The sequence below is a fragment of the Ceratotherium simum genome, chromosome X, assembly GCF_057802395.1.
Source record: "Ceratotherium simum simum isolate JZ-2026a chromosome X, ASM5780239v1, whole genome shotgun sequence".
Taxonomy (NCBI): Eukaryota; Metazoa; Chordata; class Mammalia; order Perissodactyla; family Rhinocerotidae; genus Ceratotherium; species Ceratotherium simum.
The window spans coordinates 18,475,983-18,493,392 of record NC_141940.1 but is presented as its reverse complement, the minus strand read 5'-3'; the positions used below and the strand labels follow the sequence as shown (position 1 = coordinate 18,493,392).

Sequence of the window (17,410 nt, the reverse complement as noted above, 5' to 3'; positions counted from 1 at the left end):
AGAAGCCTGGCTTGCCAGATTGGAAAAGTCAGCGGAGCTAGAGTAGGGAAAATGAGATCTATTTAAAGTGGAAATAGCTCAGGAGAAGAAAACAGGGAAGCTGCAAGGCCAGAAGAAAACTGAAAAGTTGTCCCCAGAAGACTCCAATAAGTACCTTGCCAGGGACTAAAGCCAAAAAATGAATATAATCAGGGCCGGCCCTGTGGTGTAGTGGTTAAGTTCACACGCTCTGCTTTGGCGGCCCAGGGTTCGCAGTTTTGGATCCCAGGCACAGACCTACACACCACTTATTAAGCCATGCTGTGGTGGCATCCCACATACAAAATAGAGGAAGATGAGCACGGGTGTTAGCCCAGGACCAATCTTCCTCAGCAAAAAGAGGAGGATTGGCAACGGATGTTAGCTCAGGGCTAATCTTCCTCACACCCACACACAAAAAAGAATATAATCCCAGATTACTGGCACTAGAATGGCCTGCAAGAATTGGGCATTCTCTTTATTTTACAAATGAAGAAACTGATTTCTAAAAAGAGGGAGGGGCTTGCTCTAGGACACATGGGACTTAGAAGCAAAGCCAGAATAGAAACTGAGTGTCCTGCACTTCATCCAGTGCATCAAAAGAAGGGAAGAAGTGAGCTAGGGAAGGCAGCCAGTAGGACCACTTGCTGGTTATGGTGCAAAAGGTCTGTTCAGGGACAAAAGGGAGATAGAAGAGAGTCTGAACATATTCTGAGCTGTGTTTTTTATTCCTAAGTTGTCTTTCAGAGAAGGAATTTGGAAGTTCTAAATGAGATGGTGCTAAATGCACACGGTGTTCCAAGTCTAGTTAACTAAATGGATGTTGATGAATCACCAGGACCAGATGGCATCTACCCAGATTTTGGGTAAAATTGTGTAACAGCCGACCAAAGTGTATAGCCTGTCATTCCAAATAGCTATTGTGCCATGAGCCTGGCAGATTGCCAATGAGTCTCCTCTCCATGAGCAGCATTTCAAAGGGGACCCAGGGAACTCCAGGCTGGTAGGATCACTGAATGTGTTTGGCGAGTGTAACCTATTGGGAGTAAGGCATCATTTTTCCTGTAAATTAAATTAACCACCATTTGTGTAGTGTTTTACAGTTTACAAAGCACTTAGAGTCAATCATGCCTAACTAATTGACTAGAATTCTTTGAGAGGATAAATGTGCATGTGGACAAAGGGAAACCAGTGGATGTAATCTATTTAGATTTTGAAAAGGCCCTTGACAAGGTCCCACACCAAATACTGTTTAAAAAAGTTAAGTCTCCATGGAATTGTGAAGTAGTGTTTTGAAGTGGATAGGGAAGTGGCTTATAGGCAGGAAAGCAAGAAGAGGGCTAAGCAGGGCCTCTGAAATCTCACTGCCTGGCTCTGAATCCTGACTTTGTCCTTAGCAACTACATGAGCTTAAGCAAATTACCTCTTCCAGCATCAGTTTTCTCATCTGTAAGGTGGGAATAATAATAACCCCTAGTTCATAGTGGTGTTGTGAAAATGATATAAGACAAAGCGTGTAAAGTACTTGGAGCATGGTAAATGTCCAAGAAACATTAGTTTCTATTATTTTTTTCCTGGGAAAGATTCGCCCTGAGCTAACATCTGTTGCTAATCTTCCTCTCTCTTTTTTTCCCCCTCCCCAAACACCCAGTACATAGTTGTATATTCTAGTTGTAGGTCCTTCTAGTTCTTCTATGTGAGCCTCCACCACAGCATGGCTACTGACAGACAGGTGGTGGGGTTCCACACCCAGGAACCAAACCCAGGCTGCTGAAGTAGAGCACACCACACTTTAACCACTAGGCCATCAGGGCTGGCTCTATTATTTTTTACTTATTATGTTTATTCAACATTCTTCTTATAGGATGCCAGGCTCTGAGTGATCATGTTATACCTTAGGAATGGAACTTGGGAGCCCTTGCAGATTATTTCTTGAAAGCATTGGCAGAATTTGTTTTAGTAGTTCAGAGGACAGAGATAACTGTGGACTGAGACGGTTGTCAAAGATTTCCTGGAGGGAAACTTAACAATTATGCAGCGTGTAGTATGTGCTAGATAACAGGCTAGATGCTTTTCAAACTTATCCCCTTGATTTAATCCTGCAATAGTCCTATGAAGTTGGGGTAATGATCTCCATTTGATGTATGAAGGAATGGAGACTTAGAGAGGAGGCTCAGAAACCTCTAGCTTATAAGTAATAGAGCCAGAATTCAAATAGAGTTTGCTCTACTTCCAAACCTACTTTTTTTTTATTGTATTATACTTAAAAAGCACTTCGAGTGATTGGTATAATTTAGGAAGGAAGAAAAAAGGGGTATCTATATAGAAATAAACTAGAAACAAGAACAGTACATTTATGGGGCTCATGGGTCATGAGTGTGGCTGTTCTTGCCAATGTGGAGGGTTTCTGTGGGCTAGTGGTGGGAAATAAATCCAGAAGCGTAGTTTAGGCTAGACCAGGAGGCCCTCAGAACTCTGTTAAGAAGTCTGAGCTTTATCCTCCAGGCAATGGGGACAGAATGAAGGCAGCTGAGCAAAGGAGAGGTACAGGATGCTTTAGAAAGATTAACCTGGCAGCTGTGCAAGATGAATTTGGCGGAATCTTCTGCCTGGGTCCCTGATTCTTTGTTCTCTAATCTGCTAGCCTAAGGCTCTCAATACTCCTGCCTTATCCCAGAAGCCTGGAGAACACTTAAGTTATGATTGCAATACCATACGCAGGAGGGTGGAAGGGGAGAATAGAAAGAAAGTAGTGACAGAAGCAGAAAAAATTACAAAGAAAGAATCTACAGGGATTTGGGGCCCAACCGCATATGAAGGGCAGGGGAGAAGAAACAGTCAAATATGACTTTAGTTTTAAGCTTCAGTGACCAGGAGAATGGGAGTGGAATTAGAAAAACGAAGATATTAAGGGAGGAGCCAGTGTGGGATGGTCCATTGATAACTGATTTGTGACACACTGAGTTGTGGGTAACTGTGGAAAGCCAGGTAGAAATGACTAGTAAGCAGCTGTAGATGTGGTATGGTAGCTCAGGAGAATAGTCAAGACTGGAGGTAATTTTGTGTTATCCCCATAGTGATAGAATAGTTAAAGAACATTCATTGCAGCATTATCCACAATAGCCAAGAAGTGGAAGCAACCTAAATATCTATCAATGAATGAGTGGATAAAGAAATCATGGTCTATACATACAATAGAATATTATCCAGCCTTTAAAAAGACGGAAATCCTGCCATATGCTATGACATGGATGAACCCTGAGGATATTATGCTAAGTGAGATAAGCCAGACACAGGACAAACACTACATGATTCCACTTATATGAGGTAGCTAAAGTAGCCAAACTCATAGAAGCAGAGAGTAAAATGGTGCCAGGGCTTCAGGGAGGGGGAAAAGGAGTGTTGCTGTTTAATAGGCATAGAGTTTCAGTCGTACGGAATGAAAAATTTCTAGAGATCTGCTGTATAACAAGGTGCATATAATTAACAATACTATACTGTACACTTAAAAGTTTGTTAAGAGGGCAAATCTCACCTTAGATGTTTTTTTACCACAATAAAAAAAAAAGAACTTAAAGAAATCATTAAAAAAATAATTGAAAGAGTGAGAGTGGATAAGATCTGTGTGTTCTCTGGAAAGAAAGAAAAGACAGAGGCTTAGGAAGAGATCTCTGGATAACACCCAGTTTTGGGGTAGGAGAAGGAAGAGCTAGTGAAGGAAAGAGGCTGAAAGAGAAATAGTAGCATGTAGGGTCTCAGAGGCCACGGGCGATAGGCTTTCAAGGAGCAGGCTGCACACTGCAGAGGGAAGAGGATGGCCATGGAAGTCTCAAGACCCAGGTTAGATTTTCAGTTCTTCCATTTAGAGAAATCTCATTTCTTCTCTGAGCTGCAGTTTTCTAATCTGTAAAGTGGAAACAAGAACACCTATCCATATGAAAGTACTTTGTAAACTGTGATAATCAATACAAATATGAGGGGATTTGTTGTTGTTTTGCCTTCTTGACCCCAGCAGTTGTGTATTATTATTTTTTCTATTGCTGTTGTTTTTATGTAGCTCTGCAGTTATGTTTCATAACCTACCTATGTGAGACTACTTGTGAGAAAACAGAACAAATACGACGTTCTAAGAAGAGAGGGTCAGCTAATGTCTCTTCCTTCGAAAGTTACCCCATCATTGGTTTTCACTAGACTCCCAAGATTGCATTTCTTTTTATTTTTATTTATTTATTTATTTTTTTAAAAAGATTTTATTTATTTATTTTCCCCCCCAAAGCCCCAGTAGATAGTTGTATGTCATAGCTGCACATCCTTCCAGTTGCTGTATGTGGGACGCGGCCCCAGCATAGCCGGAGAAGTGGTGCGCGCCCGGGATCCGAACCCGGGCTGCCAGCAGCGGAGCGCATGCACTTAACTGCTAAGCCACAGGGCCGACCCAGCATTTCTTTTTATAACTGAGAAGAACCAAGGAAATCTCCAATGGGAAACAGTGAACTGATTAGGTCAGTTCATTTTAGACAATGAAAAACGAAGTAACTCTTTTAATCTCCCAGGTCTAGAGATTTTTAAAAAGGCTACCTGAAAACTTCATTTTTCTAGAGTATAGTCTTCCCTTGAAGAGTTGATGGTATTGTGTGCTGCAAGGACTTCAGGGGAGTTATAGAGAGCAGATTCAATTGGTTTTTAATTCCCAAGCATCACCATTTTAGCTCAGATTTGAGCCAGCGCTAATCAGTTACCTGCAAGGAAGCGGAGCTGATTCTTCACTTTCATCATTCCATCACCAGAGCCTCCGATACACTCGTCTTCATCGTCACCACAGTCTCCACTTTCAAGCCCTTCCTCATCAAGGTTTTTATCCAGAACTCTACCTTTGGGCACAGACATGGTTCTCAGGAGCTGAAAGAAAACAACCAGGAATGCAGCAGCTCTTCATATTTCTCAGGTAGGTTTAAACAGTGTGTTACTAACAGGAGGCATTAAAAAATGTTGAGTGAGTTACACAGAAGCTTTCAAAAATCATTTTCAAATTTAAATAGGTGTAAACTGCTTATAGTCTTTAGAGTTTCATACTTCTGGACCTTTCCATAGCATTTGACATGATTCTCCACTCCTTCCTTCTACTTACACCACACAGGAGCCAGAGTGTATACAGATAGTCCCCGACATACAATGGTTTGACTTAGGATTTTTTGACGCTACGATGGTGCAAAAGGGATACGCATTCAGTAGAAACCATACTTTGAATTTTGATCTTGTCCCGGGCTAGCAATATGCAGTAGATACTGTCTCGTGATGCTGGGCAGTGGCAGTGAGCTGCAGCTCCCAGTCAGCCACGTGATCATGAGGGTAAACAATCGATGCACTGACAATTCTGGACCCACACAACCATTCTGCTTTTCACTTTCAGTACAGTATCCAATAAATTATATGAGATATTCAATACTTTATTATAAAATAGGCTTTGTGTTAGATGATTTTGCCCAACTGTAGGCTAATGTAAGTGTTCTGAGCACATTTATGGTAGGCTAGGCTAAGCTATGGTGTTCTGTAGGTTAGGTGTATTACGTGCATTTTCAACTTAACGATATTTTCAACTTACAATGGGTTTATCGGGATGTAACCCCATCATAGGTCCAGGAAGACCTGTATTGCATCAGATTTAAGTATTTAAGTTCCTGGAAGCCTCCATGGTAGGAGAACTCACTGATGAGGAACTTAAGACATAACAGGCAAAGCATATTAATGGGCTGAGAGGACACCAAGATCAGAAAAGATCCTTATGGAAGCCCCCATAACTATATTTACATTCACTAAATTAAAACTACAAATGCTTCCTCCCAAATGAAGAGAATAGCAGTGGCATTTTAAACACATTTTAAATGAATACTTATAGTTAATTGCCATGTACCATGCTGTGACCACTAGAAAAACTTTTAAAATATCTCCCTCTTCCACAGTTTCAGTAAGATGCTTGGAAATTCATTTTGCTTTATTGTAGATAATATGCCAACTAAGAGGCATGTTTGTTTTGCTCTTCAGTGTCTGGCTTTTCAGTCACATAGTCACATAGTCAATGTCTTTCTAATTTTATGGTGACTTCCACCTCCCAAAAGTCTCTCCACCCACCCAGAGGCCCAGCTCACAGCATAAGTGGTCTCTGAGGGCAGTTCTCAGACTCCATTTTACTGTATTCCACTATCCTCTATTCCTGCTCTAGCTTCTGCCTCACCACCCATTTTTAGTCCTAAGTCCCAGTCCCACCTCCTATTTTTAAATAATGGCAACAAAAGATGCCATATACAGAAAATGCGATTTTTGAGATTGTAGAAGAGGTATATAGAAAAAAATGCTGCATATACAGGCACATCGTGGTTTTTGTGGTTTACATTGTCTGTGTTCATTGTCAGCGCAAAGTATCCTTTTATGTTCTCCACCTGTGATTTAGCTGCTACTCCAAGATCTGCCTGGAACAAGCTGCATACCACAGAGAAACGTAACTCTGCAGGTCTTTTTTTTAAGCAAAGAAAGAAAAGTCCAAAAGAGTTCTTTCCTGACCAACAACCTCTAACCACCTATCATCCCCCACTCCAGCACCATCTCTACATTGCCGCTCTAATGCATCCACTCTCTAACCCTCCCCGCTCCTCTACCACTTATCCTACACATCTAATGGCTATACAGCTAAATGTACAATAGAGATACATAGGCTAGGATAAGCTAGACCAGTGACTCTCAAACTTTTTGGTTTCAGGACCCCTTTATACTCTTATTGGGAATCCCAGAAAGCTTTTGTTTATATGTTATATCTATTGACATTTACCATCTTAGAAATTATAACTGAGAACTTTTAAAAATATTCATTTAATAACTAATTTAAACAAATAATAAACACATGAGTTGTTAACATAAATAACAATTTTAAATGGAAAATGAATATATTTTCCCTGACATAAAACTGTTAGAAAGAAGGGCGGCATTGTTTTACGTTTTTCCAAAACTCTTTAATGTCCAGCTTAATGTAATAGCTGGATTAACATATCTGCTTCTCCCTTCAATCTGTTGTGATATGTTGCTTTGATTGAAACATTTGTAGAAAATCCAGTCTTTCACAGATATGTAGTGGGAAAAGAGAGAAGTATTTCAGTAGCCTTTCAGATAATTGTGGATATTTTTCAGTGATACTATATAAAAACTCAAGTGGGAAAGGTTATTTGCAATATGGAATATGAAACTGTATAAACGAAGTTTTCATGTTCTGTTACATTAAAATCCATTGGTGTATATATACTTCTTTTGGTGAGGAAGATTGGCTCTGAGCTAACATCTGTTGTCAATCTTCCTCTTTTTGCTTGAAGAAGATTGTCCCTGAGCTAACAGCTGTGTCAATCTTCCTCTACTTTGTATGTGGGATGCTGCCACAGCATGGCTTGATGAGCAGTATGTAGGTCTGCACCTGGGATCTGAACCCACGAACCCCGGGCCGCTGAAGTGGAGCATGCAAACTTAACCACTATGCCACCAGGCCAGCCCCCCATTGGTGTATTTTGAACTTTGAATGGGCCTTTTACTCATTTTGTATCATCACATATGGGTCATCCAGAAAATACTGGTTCACTGAGCTATGCAGGTCTTCCAAATGTTGACATCTTTCATTATATAATATCAAAAAAATCACATTCATTAACATCACCTCCAATCTCATTAGAAAAGTCTGTAAGTACTGGGAAGTTTTTAAGCTCACGGCAGCAGATACAAGTTTTCCAAAATTTTAATTTTCACTTGAAATTCAAATTTTATCATTGGCAACAAATACTGTCAGTTTTTCCTTTAACTGACAGACGCTCTTTGCTCCTTTCAAAGAAATCTCTAGCAAATACTCATCTGTATAACCATAGTTTTTCAGTCATTATCTCAAATAAAAATGGTGTTGCATGAAAAAAGAGGCTGGTTTAGCTCATAGTTTAAATAATCTCTCAAGTGCTTTTCTTTGAGACACACATCAACCCAGTTTGCAGCAGAAATACCTTAAATGTACTTCACATTTCATAACGCAGAATATTTTTAAAAGTATACTCAAAGGTTAAGGTTTAATAAATTAATCACTTTTACTGCTTCAGCAATAACATGCTTAAGTGAAACTGCCTTTCATATTCCTGCAAGTGTATGCCAGTGAAGAATACATTGACTACTAGTACAGATTAGTGCCACTGCCTTGATTCATGTTGTGGCACCAACAGCTGTAGTCACCATTGCTTTTGCATCATCAGTGCAAATATCAACACAGTGAAACAGGTAAATAACATCTTAGTATTATTGTGCAAGTAAGTTTGACCTTACGGATCCCCGGGTTTCATGGATTACCAGGGTCCATAAACCATTCTTCGAGTACTGCTAATCTAGACTTACTACGTCACTTCAGTTTGACCAAAACACCCTAATGTCCTTTACCATTATTTCTTATGGGAAAATTGCCTTTGACTTGAGCATTTTTAGGTTAATTTTCAAAAATACATCCTTCATATATGTCATGGATTACCTGAATTAGAATTGTACACAAAAGGGGAATTTGTGGTTCAATATAGATTAGTGAACTTGCTATTTCTCAAGCACATCTCACATCTGTGCCTTTCATTAATCCCTTCAGTAAACATTAATTGAGCACCTAATGTGAGCTGTTTTCATTTCTGTCTATTGAAAGTACTCCATCCTTTCAAGCCAAGTTCAAATGTCACTTCTTTGATAAAGCCTTCCTGGCTACCACAGATGGTCATTATAGGTCTCCCTTACCCTCTTGCGCCACTGCTTCCTTTATCTGTATCTCTTAAATAGCACTTTATGTATGCAACCTGGCATTATTTATTTGTACACGTGACTTTGCTCCACCACCAGATGTGAGCTGCCCAGGGGCTGTGTCTTATTTATCGTTGAACCCCATAGCATTTAAGGCAGTGCCTGGACATAGTAGGCACTCAATAAATGTGCTATTGAACTGAAGCAAAATGAAGTGCATGGTATCTTTTATTCTTTAAAAGCTACTTCCACAACCTCACAAAAAAGGAAGAGCCAAGCACAGATTAATTATAGAAGAACTTGTGAATAAATAGCTAAACCCTTTTGGACGACCCTGGCTAAGACCTGTAGCTGATCTTTGAGAGGCCATTTTCCAATCTTGCATACAATGCCCCCAGTATTCTCTGGTAGTTCAGTTCTTTTTTTAAGTGCAATTAAGAAAAAAAAGGCTTTAAAACTTTGCCAGTGAGATTACTTCTTTAGTTCTTAAATCACTCCCATTTTGGAGACGACTTGAGCATTGAAGAAGGATTATAGTATACTTTCAAACCATTTACACAGACATCTGCCGATGATCCTACCCCTCACACATTAACAAAACAAATCCAAACCTAGAAAGCTATTGTTAATGCAAAAGTCTTCGAGAGGAGTCTGAAGCTCCACAGTGTTGAAAGAAGGGTAACGTGTCAGAGATGACGAATTGCCAGCGAGGACTGTGGATTTAGCACAGCTTGGAATTTGGCACAGAAATCAAATCAGCGAATTGCAATTCACGATACTGACCTTTTTGTTGCCTCTCTCACTCTTGACAATGTCTTCCAGACTGAACGCTCACTTTATAAAAAGAAAGTTATGAGGGCCTCACACACAAAATCAAGTAACTTAAGGTGTCTAATGCTTTTGATTAACTGTTTGCCATTTTCAAAGGAGGCTGTCCTGTTAGCTTTTAAAAGCCAAGGTTTAGAATAATGATTATCAATGTAAACTATCTTATTAAAACACAGGTCTGATTATTTCACTCCATTACCCCCATAGCCATTCTATAAAGTCGACATTTCTGCCATGCATTGCTTGGCACGCCTTAGGGGGAAGTGCACAAGGCCTTTCACAGCCCAGCTGTTTCTACAGCTGCTACCCTCCTTGCAACTCTGTTTGAGCCACATGAGACTATCACAGTTGCTTAAATATACAACCAATTTTTATTTTATAATCTAATATTTAAATTCCATAAGTATCACTATAATATAGAAAGGTGAAAGGAAAGAGAAATAAGGGAGAAAAAGCCCCAATTCCCAAACTCGAATAAACAATATCTGGGTTTTCAAAGGTAGGCTTTTTTTAAATGCCTATATTTTTACATAGTTGAGCTTGGATTTTAGAATCAGACTGACTTGGGTTCAAATCCTGGTTTTTCCCCTTATTAACTTTTTTCCCACTTATTAACTCTGTCGCTTCATCTCCCTAAACCTCAGTGTCCTCATCTGTGGAATAAGGAAAATGATGCCTGCCTCATAGAATTGTTGTAATGAATAAATGTGATAAATGTAATGCTTTAAATGTGATAAAACACCTAGCACAGAAACCTTAAAGGATCTACTGAAATTTACTTAACCATTCTCCTTACATTGAGTATTTACATCCTTTCTAGTTCTTTTGCTTCTATAAATAAAGATGTAGTATCAGGACCACACATAACTCTTTCCATTTTTGAATTATTTCCTTAGTTTCCCATTAGTGGGACTAGTGGGTCAAAGGGTATGTACATTTTTACACATCATGGGAGTCTCCAATTTCCATGAGAATCACCTAGGATGCTTGTTAAAATCTCAGGCTCCCAGGCCCCACCCACAGAGCTTCTGACTCAGCAGATCTGGGGTGAAGCACAGATCTGCATTTTTAACCATCTTTGGACAAGAGTCACCTTAGCCTCATGTGTGTTTAAATCCTTAATATATGCTCTTCAAACCATTTTTTTAAAAAAGTAAATGCAATCTGATAACTTCCTTTTCACTTATGTATGGACATCGTGACCTTTTGTCTTTGTAGTTGATGAAAATACACTTATGTAAGGTGATTGACTTCGTTTGATTAGAAAGGGAAATAGTCAAAGTTAGCCTTGGAACAGGTATTCAGGCTTGTGTGATAAAAGGAAACAAAAAGCCTGGAATAATTACTTAAGAAAATTAGAACCACAGTGTATGAGAAAAAAAGGCTTCTAGAATATAGCAATTTCATGTTCTTAAAACTATAACCCAGATGACAAAAAAGGACTGTAGCATGGGATAATGTGATTTGGCCAAAGTTCTTTTTGTGCTTGGTCGACAGGAGAACAAAGATCAAAGGACATACATGTTGTTCTAAGGAGGATCAAATATGCTGAAATTAGCCCAGAGAGAGAAGCAACTCTTGATCTGTCTATATGGTATAAATAATGTGCCTCTTGGAATTACCTTGATTGCAAAGATATGAACCTTATTGGCCACACACTGTGCTAGGACTTAACATATGTTCTCTCACGTAATCTTTGAATCCTCACCACCAATTTGTGTAACAGGGAAGACAGCCATCCCTATTTCCCACGTCAAGGGAAGACACTGAGGCTCAGCGAGGGGACATGACTTGACCAAGTCATCGAGTAAGTGACAGAGACCTCACCTGCTCTCAAGTCCAGAGCCCTTCAAGAAAAATGTACCATCTTAGGTAAAGACATCAACTAATGGGGACTTCGTTTCACATTTTTGCCATCTTGACTGTGTTTACCTGAGATAATTTCCAGTTCAATCTCATTTTCTCAGATGTTAGCCATGAACTTTACCGTGTTGGGAAAGCCTTTTGTTATTGGGTAGGAGAGCTGAGACAGGGGAGATTATGACACTGGATGCCTCCTGCTTGTTTTCCGCAGCCTTGCCATCTACTGTGTCTTAAATAACCAAACTATCTCATCATAAACAGGTTTGTTTTGAGAAGCTCAGACAGCTGGTTAGAAGAGAATGAAAAATTCCATTACTGGTGCTACATGGCTAAGAGTTTTCTTGACTTTAAGCTCTTTAGCATTTTTAAAATAAAAGATAAGTAACAAAATAGATACTGCAAATATGGGGCTTGGTACATATTTTGAGGATTTAGCTGGTTTTGTCTCTTTTGGCTACTTGCATTTTTTTTTAATATCTGGAATCCAGGTTACATTTTAAAGCTATTAAGCTGGGCTTACAAAACTGGTTTTGAACTATTTGGATGCTCAGCTTTATACAACCTGCAAGGAATGCTTTGGGGGCCCGGCTTTCCATGTCCACAGCAATGTAAACACATGCTTGACTGTTTGTATTTGAGTAGCATAAGCTAATGGGAAACAAATGTGGTGACTCCAACGAATCCCAGCTTTTTTGGAATGCCATTATTATTTATACGTTGTGCACATCCACAAGGCCTAGGGCACGTGACCTCTGCTTTGCGTGCACACTTTCTTTGAACGACTCCACCAAACCACAGCCACAACTAATTGGAAACAATTGCAACTCCACACATTTGCGATGAAGCCAGAATCCAAATGTATAGGGCTAGAATTAATGGCTATATATGCACTTCACACATTGAAGAGGCAATAAAGTGTAGCAGTTAAGACTATGAGCTTTGGAATCTGACCAGCATGGATTTGAATCTCTACTCAGCCTACTTACTAGCTGTGTTACTTTGGGCGAGTCACTTAACTTCTCTGAGCTTCAGTTTCCTCACCTGTAAAATGGAGGATTATACTATTCATTAACTTCACAGGGTTGTGGAAGAATTGTATTAAATAGCACCATTCACCTTTCATAGTCCCATGTATCCTTCTTCCACAGAACTTTACACAGTTTGTAATTACTATATATTCCCCTATTGCACTCCCACTAGAGTAACAGAAGAGATTGTGGTCCGTTTCGATTACCAGTGTGTAGCAATGTTTAGTACAAAGTAAATGTTCAATGAATATTCATTAAATGGATGAATGGACAAATAAATAGAATAATGCATGTCAAGTGCTTGGCAAGATAATAAGTTCTGGAACATGCTAATTCTGCTGCTGAGGATAATATGATGATGATCTTGAAGAGGAAGAAGGGGAAGAGGAGGAGGAGGAGGAGGAGCAGTAGCAGACATGAAGAGCTTATTACAAATGTCTTGTAAGGCAAAACAAATAACACTCCATGGCCAAACACGGAGGCACCAGAAAGAAGGCTGGGTGGAATTTTTGTTAAGAGTCTGAGGAAACCCTTCTGGATGCTCCCAGTAAGATAAGGGTCTGTGCACTGAGGATGCATGCAGAGATGTTTGGTAATGAAGAGCAAAGGGACCTGCTAGAGGCTGTGCTTCCATACAGTATCAGCAAGAAGGCCACCCACAACCAGATACACTCCTGTCTGGACATTGCTTCCATGGCCGCCTCTTACCCGCAGCACACACTTTCTCTGCCACTTCCAGCTTCCCCGCTTCTTACTTTATGTTTGCTAATGTAGTGCTGAAACTTCTGAAAATAAGTCCTCCCAATGAAATAAATGTCTGGAGAGTAAAACACACCAGGATGTGAAAGAAGCAAACTCGGGATGAAATGAAAACTATTTTGGTGGGGCTTCCTCCCAGTGGTAGAAATGGTTCTCTGCTGTTTTAGGAAGCTGTCCACTGCCTTAAAGTAAAACATTCACAATAATATTACCAACAGCTTAGAACTGTATAGAGTTTTATTCTTTTCCAAGAGGAAGCATAGCATGGTGGTTAAAAGCTCATATTCTAGAGTCAGAAAACTTGCATTCAAATCTAGACTCTATCATTTACTAGCTTTGTTGCTATAAACAACTTATTCTTTAACCTCTCTGAAAGAAAGATATGTTTCTTATCTCTAAAACGGGTACAATACCAGTACCTATCTCCCACGTTGCGTTACTGTGGGGGATTAAATGAGGTAATACATGTAAAGCACTGAGCTTAGTATCTGGCACACAGTAAGTGCTATATAGTTATGGCCTGGGTAGGGCATTCTGCAGAACACTGTAGGCCCTCAATAAATCTTAGTTATTGTGTCATTACTATCAGCATTTCATTATTCTTATAATTAAAAGTACTGCCACATCTCTTTTCTCAGTTGATCCATCCAGGACCCCTGCGAGGCAGCAGGGCAAGTATTATTAGCTTCATTTTACAAATAAGGAAATTGGAGCTGAGAGAGATGTGAGGCAACGTGCCCATTTTTAGCTTGAAAACTGTTTAAGGGTAGCTACTGCAAGGTTGTTAGGATTTGGAATGGGACCAGGGAGGAGGGCTTCTGTATTCCAGCATTAACTTGGAAAGGGCATGGCCCTGGAACGAGCACAGTGCCCGACACAGTGTAGGTGCTCAGGAAATGCTTGGTAACTGAAAGAATGAATGAACCAACGGGTTAACAAAATAAATAAGCAATTTATTCACCGACTTTGATTTCTCCCAGTCTCTCTCTTCAAGCCTGGTCTGATCTTCTATTGCTATTGCTCTGGTGTGGTAATGGCCGACTCCTGCCAGGGAGCCCTGGATTCACTGAGGCTAGACACCTAGGCAGATGTACAGATAGACTGAGTGACTGACTGCCAGCACTCCCTTTATTAGGGCTGCCCTGAGAGGCAGGTCTTATATTCTCCTCCAGTTGAGGGAGTTTCCTCCTCTGATAAAGTGGGGGAAAGTCAAAGAGGAAGGCAGAAAATTGATCTTTCTAAGCAAATGAACCAACTAATCCAAAGGGATGTGGCCAACCAAAGCACTAAGTGGCTGAATGAAGTTCCCAAGGCCACCCAGTGAGCCACTTCCAATCCCTGATGAGTCCTCTGTTTGTTAGATTAGTCAGCCTGTGTGTGTTAATTCTTGGCTCTGTGATGCCCTCCTTTAGGGTCTCCAGCATTACTAGACTCAATCTCAGTTTAAGGGGCCAAAAGCCCCACAAAGTACAGTTCCAGTTATAAGGCTGGAGCCAAGGTTGGCCTAACCTCAAGAAGCCGGCCAGATCAGACTGATTTGCCAGGTGTGGCAGCAAAACGCAAACACAGCAAGACACCCTAGCAGAACACCACGTCCAATTTCCCTCTGAAGGCGTCTGACTCTGGCTACCACCATTGTTGAATATTAGTGACTTTTTGTCCCTATGTCAGTTTTAAATTATTGTGAAAAGCCACAAGGAAAAAATATAACTTTTTCTGGAAGGAAACTTACTTTGAAGACATCTGTGAAACCCCACAGCACCACTCGGTTTCCAAAGGAATTGCCTCCATTAGATGAGGGCCACTGACAGAGAGCAAGGGTTCCAGGGTGAGAGTGTACCAAGATATTACATATTTCCTCAGGGAACTGAGGTTACACAGACATGATCTGAGCATTTACTATTATCCCAGTCTATAAATCTGATTCATTCCAAATAGACATCTTATGGTTATACTTTTGGGAAATGAGAAATCGTCCCTCTAAAAATAACCTCTGTGTATGAACCACAGCAGCCATGTCATCAAGCACAGGGCTTGAAGAGTCAACCTCAATGACTGGAGGACGATGGTTCACTATCTTCCAGAAGGCCTGTGGCCCACCAAGGATTAGTGCGATGCCTCTAGTCTCCCTGTCAAAGCTTCCTTCCTTTAAAGACTAGGTATAGATCAGGATTTATAAATAGGTTTTCGGTGAAAACAGTTTTCCTTCTCTGGTATATTACTTGAAAAATATGAATTTTAAAATATATTTCAAATAATTAAGGCTGCCTAGTATTATTCTGAAGTATAATAAATGACATTGTGCATTCGGTATAAATAAACTATCTGGGACTTGATGAAAAACTGGATTCTGAGTTTCTAGTTATTATTTCCTTAGAGGTCAGAAAGCTTCAAACCTTTCCCTTTTTTTTAGGCTATAGAATCCTAAGAGGAAAATGGGCTCCCCCAGGAAACATGAGTAAATTATAATATTCATATCTGATCACATACTTTTAAAGGTTAAAATAGAAGAAGCAAAAGAATGGTGCTCTTGAATATTTTTTAGCCTCATTCTTTGAGTGAAGATTAACTTAAGAAATGCTCAGGTAATACCTTTAAATATGAAAAACTGGGATGTGTCCTAAAACAGTATTTTGTTTGGTAAATGCAACGTTAAAGATGCTAGAACAATTGGCTCCTTCGGAGTCATATCCACCACATGTAGGTTTTGTAACACTTTGGTCACAGAAGACTACTAGAGCACTGGAATTTTATGAGGGCCATTGATAACCGTAGTTACATTCTGCAGCTACCAAATGATCAAGTACTTTATTATTGTGCTGTAGTTTTCCTTCCTACACGTTGGGTCGTCTGAATGGAGTGGTCAAACAGTAGATGAAGAAATGTGAAATGGAACTGCTGGTATTCTCCAATAGCAAAGGAATTCAAGCCCTGACTTTTGGTAACCTTTTAGGATGCTGTTTTAAAGGAAATCACTGAACACCACAGTTCAACTCAAGCTTGGCCATTAACACTTGGAATACAGTCATGACCTTGTTGGAATCCCATATTTGGTCAGATGGTCTTTTAACAAAATTCACAGTCATTTTACATCTACTTATTATTGATACTGGTGATCATTCGTCCAATTTTAGCTTAGCCAATTTTAGTTTCAGAAATTCTAGTTGCAGAATTTTCTGCTGGGTTGATTGTATATGCTAACAAAATAATTTCTACTTAGCATTTGGCTAAACTATCCTTCACAGTCACCTTTCATCCCCTAAATAAAACACTCACTAATTTAGTCTATCTATATACTTGCCAATTGGTAGCCTATTTTAGATTAGTTTCACTTTTCTGAAATAAGCATTAAGTTGGAGCCTAGTACAGATATGATAATTTCCATTCCCATCTAGGCATCATGGCTTCTTATTTTGAATTTCAAACCTCATCAAGCATTTCTCCTACTGGCTCTGCCTAGGAATCCATTCCTCAAGACAGGCCCCTTGTTTTTCCTAAGAAGCTTATTAGAATTTAACCACAAGGTCTAGAAAGAGCATCATGTAACCAAGTCCAGCTAATTTGTACCTAGTGTTGGGCAGAGCCTGATGCTGTGCTATTTTGGCAAGGTATATGTTGGTAGAGATTATGGTTAATTATTTTCTTTGTTGGCTTTCCTTGGTAGATGGGTGTGCACATTTTGCTTCCTCCTGGGACTGAAGTGCTTGGCTGGCTGTCTTACCTGGACTCCTTCCCTATCCCACAAAACTATTTGGTGATGATGGTAGCGATAGAGTGGCAAGAACAGGAGAATATAAGTGTGGGAGTGATAAAGGACAGCTTATAACAGGCTTCAGCCAACACATATTTATAGTTCCACCTTTCTTTGTTTGTTTTCACTGAGCTCAGTAGGTAAGAATGTCTTGACCAGTTCTAACATGGGCTTCTCCACCATCCTCTGAGATTCCGTTTAGTCATATTCAATTAAAATTTTGTTAAATAAACACCTGTTTCCCTCCTCCACATTTAACCCTTTTTGATATTCCAGGTAATATACACACATTCTAACCATCATGTTTGTTCAACGTACTTCTGGATACAGCCCTGGTAATTTTTCATCTTTGAAGAAATCAACTTGCATG

At 39.8% G+C, this 17,410-nt stretch overlaps 1 protein-coding gene across 2 annotated transcripts in view; it reads right to left on the bottom strand.

Moving 5' to 3' along the window:
- Window positions 1-17,410, bottom strand: part of GPC3 (glypican 3) — a 413,786-nt gene that overhangs the window by 48,528 nt on the left and 347,848 nt on the right. For both annotated transcript variants that reach the window (XM_087427499.1, XM_004437263.2), the window contains one exon: window positions 4,758-4,917. In XM_087427499.1, the coding sequence (XP_087283625.1) occupies window positions 4,758-4,917 (160 nt within the window). The remainder of the gene's footprint in view (window positions 1-4,757; window positions 4,918-17,410) is intronic.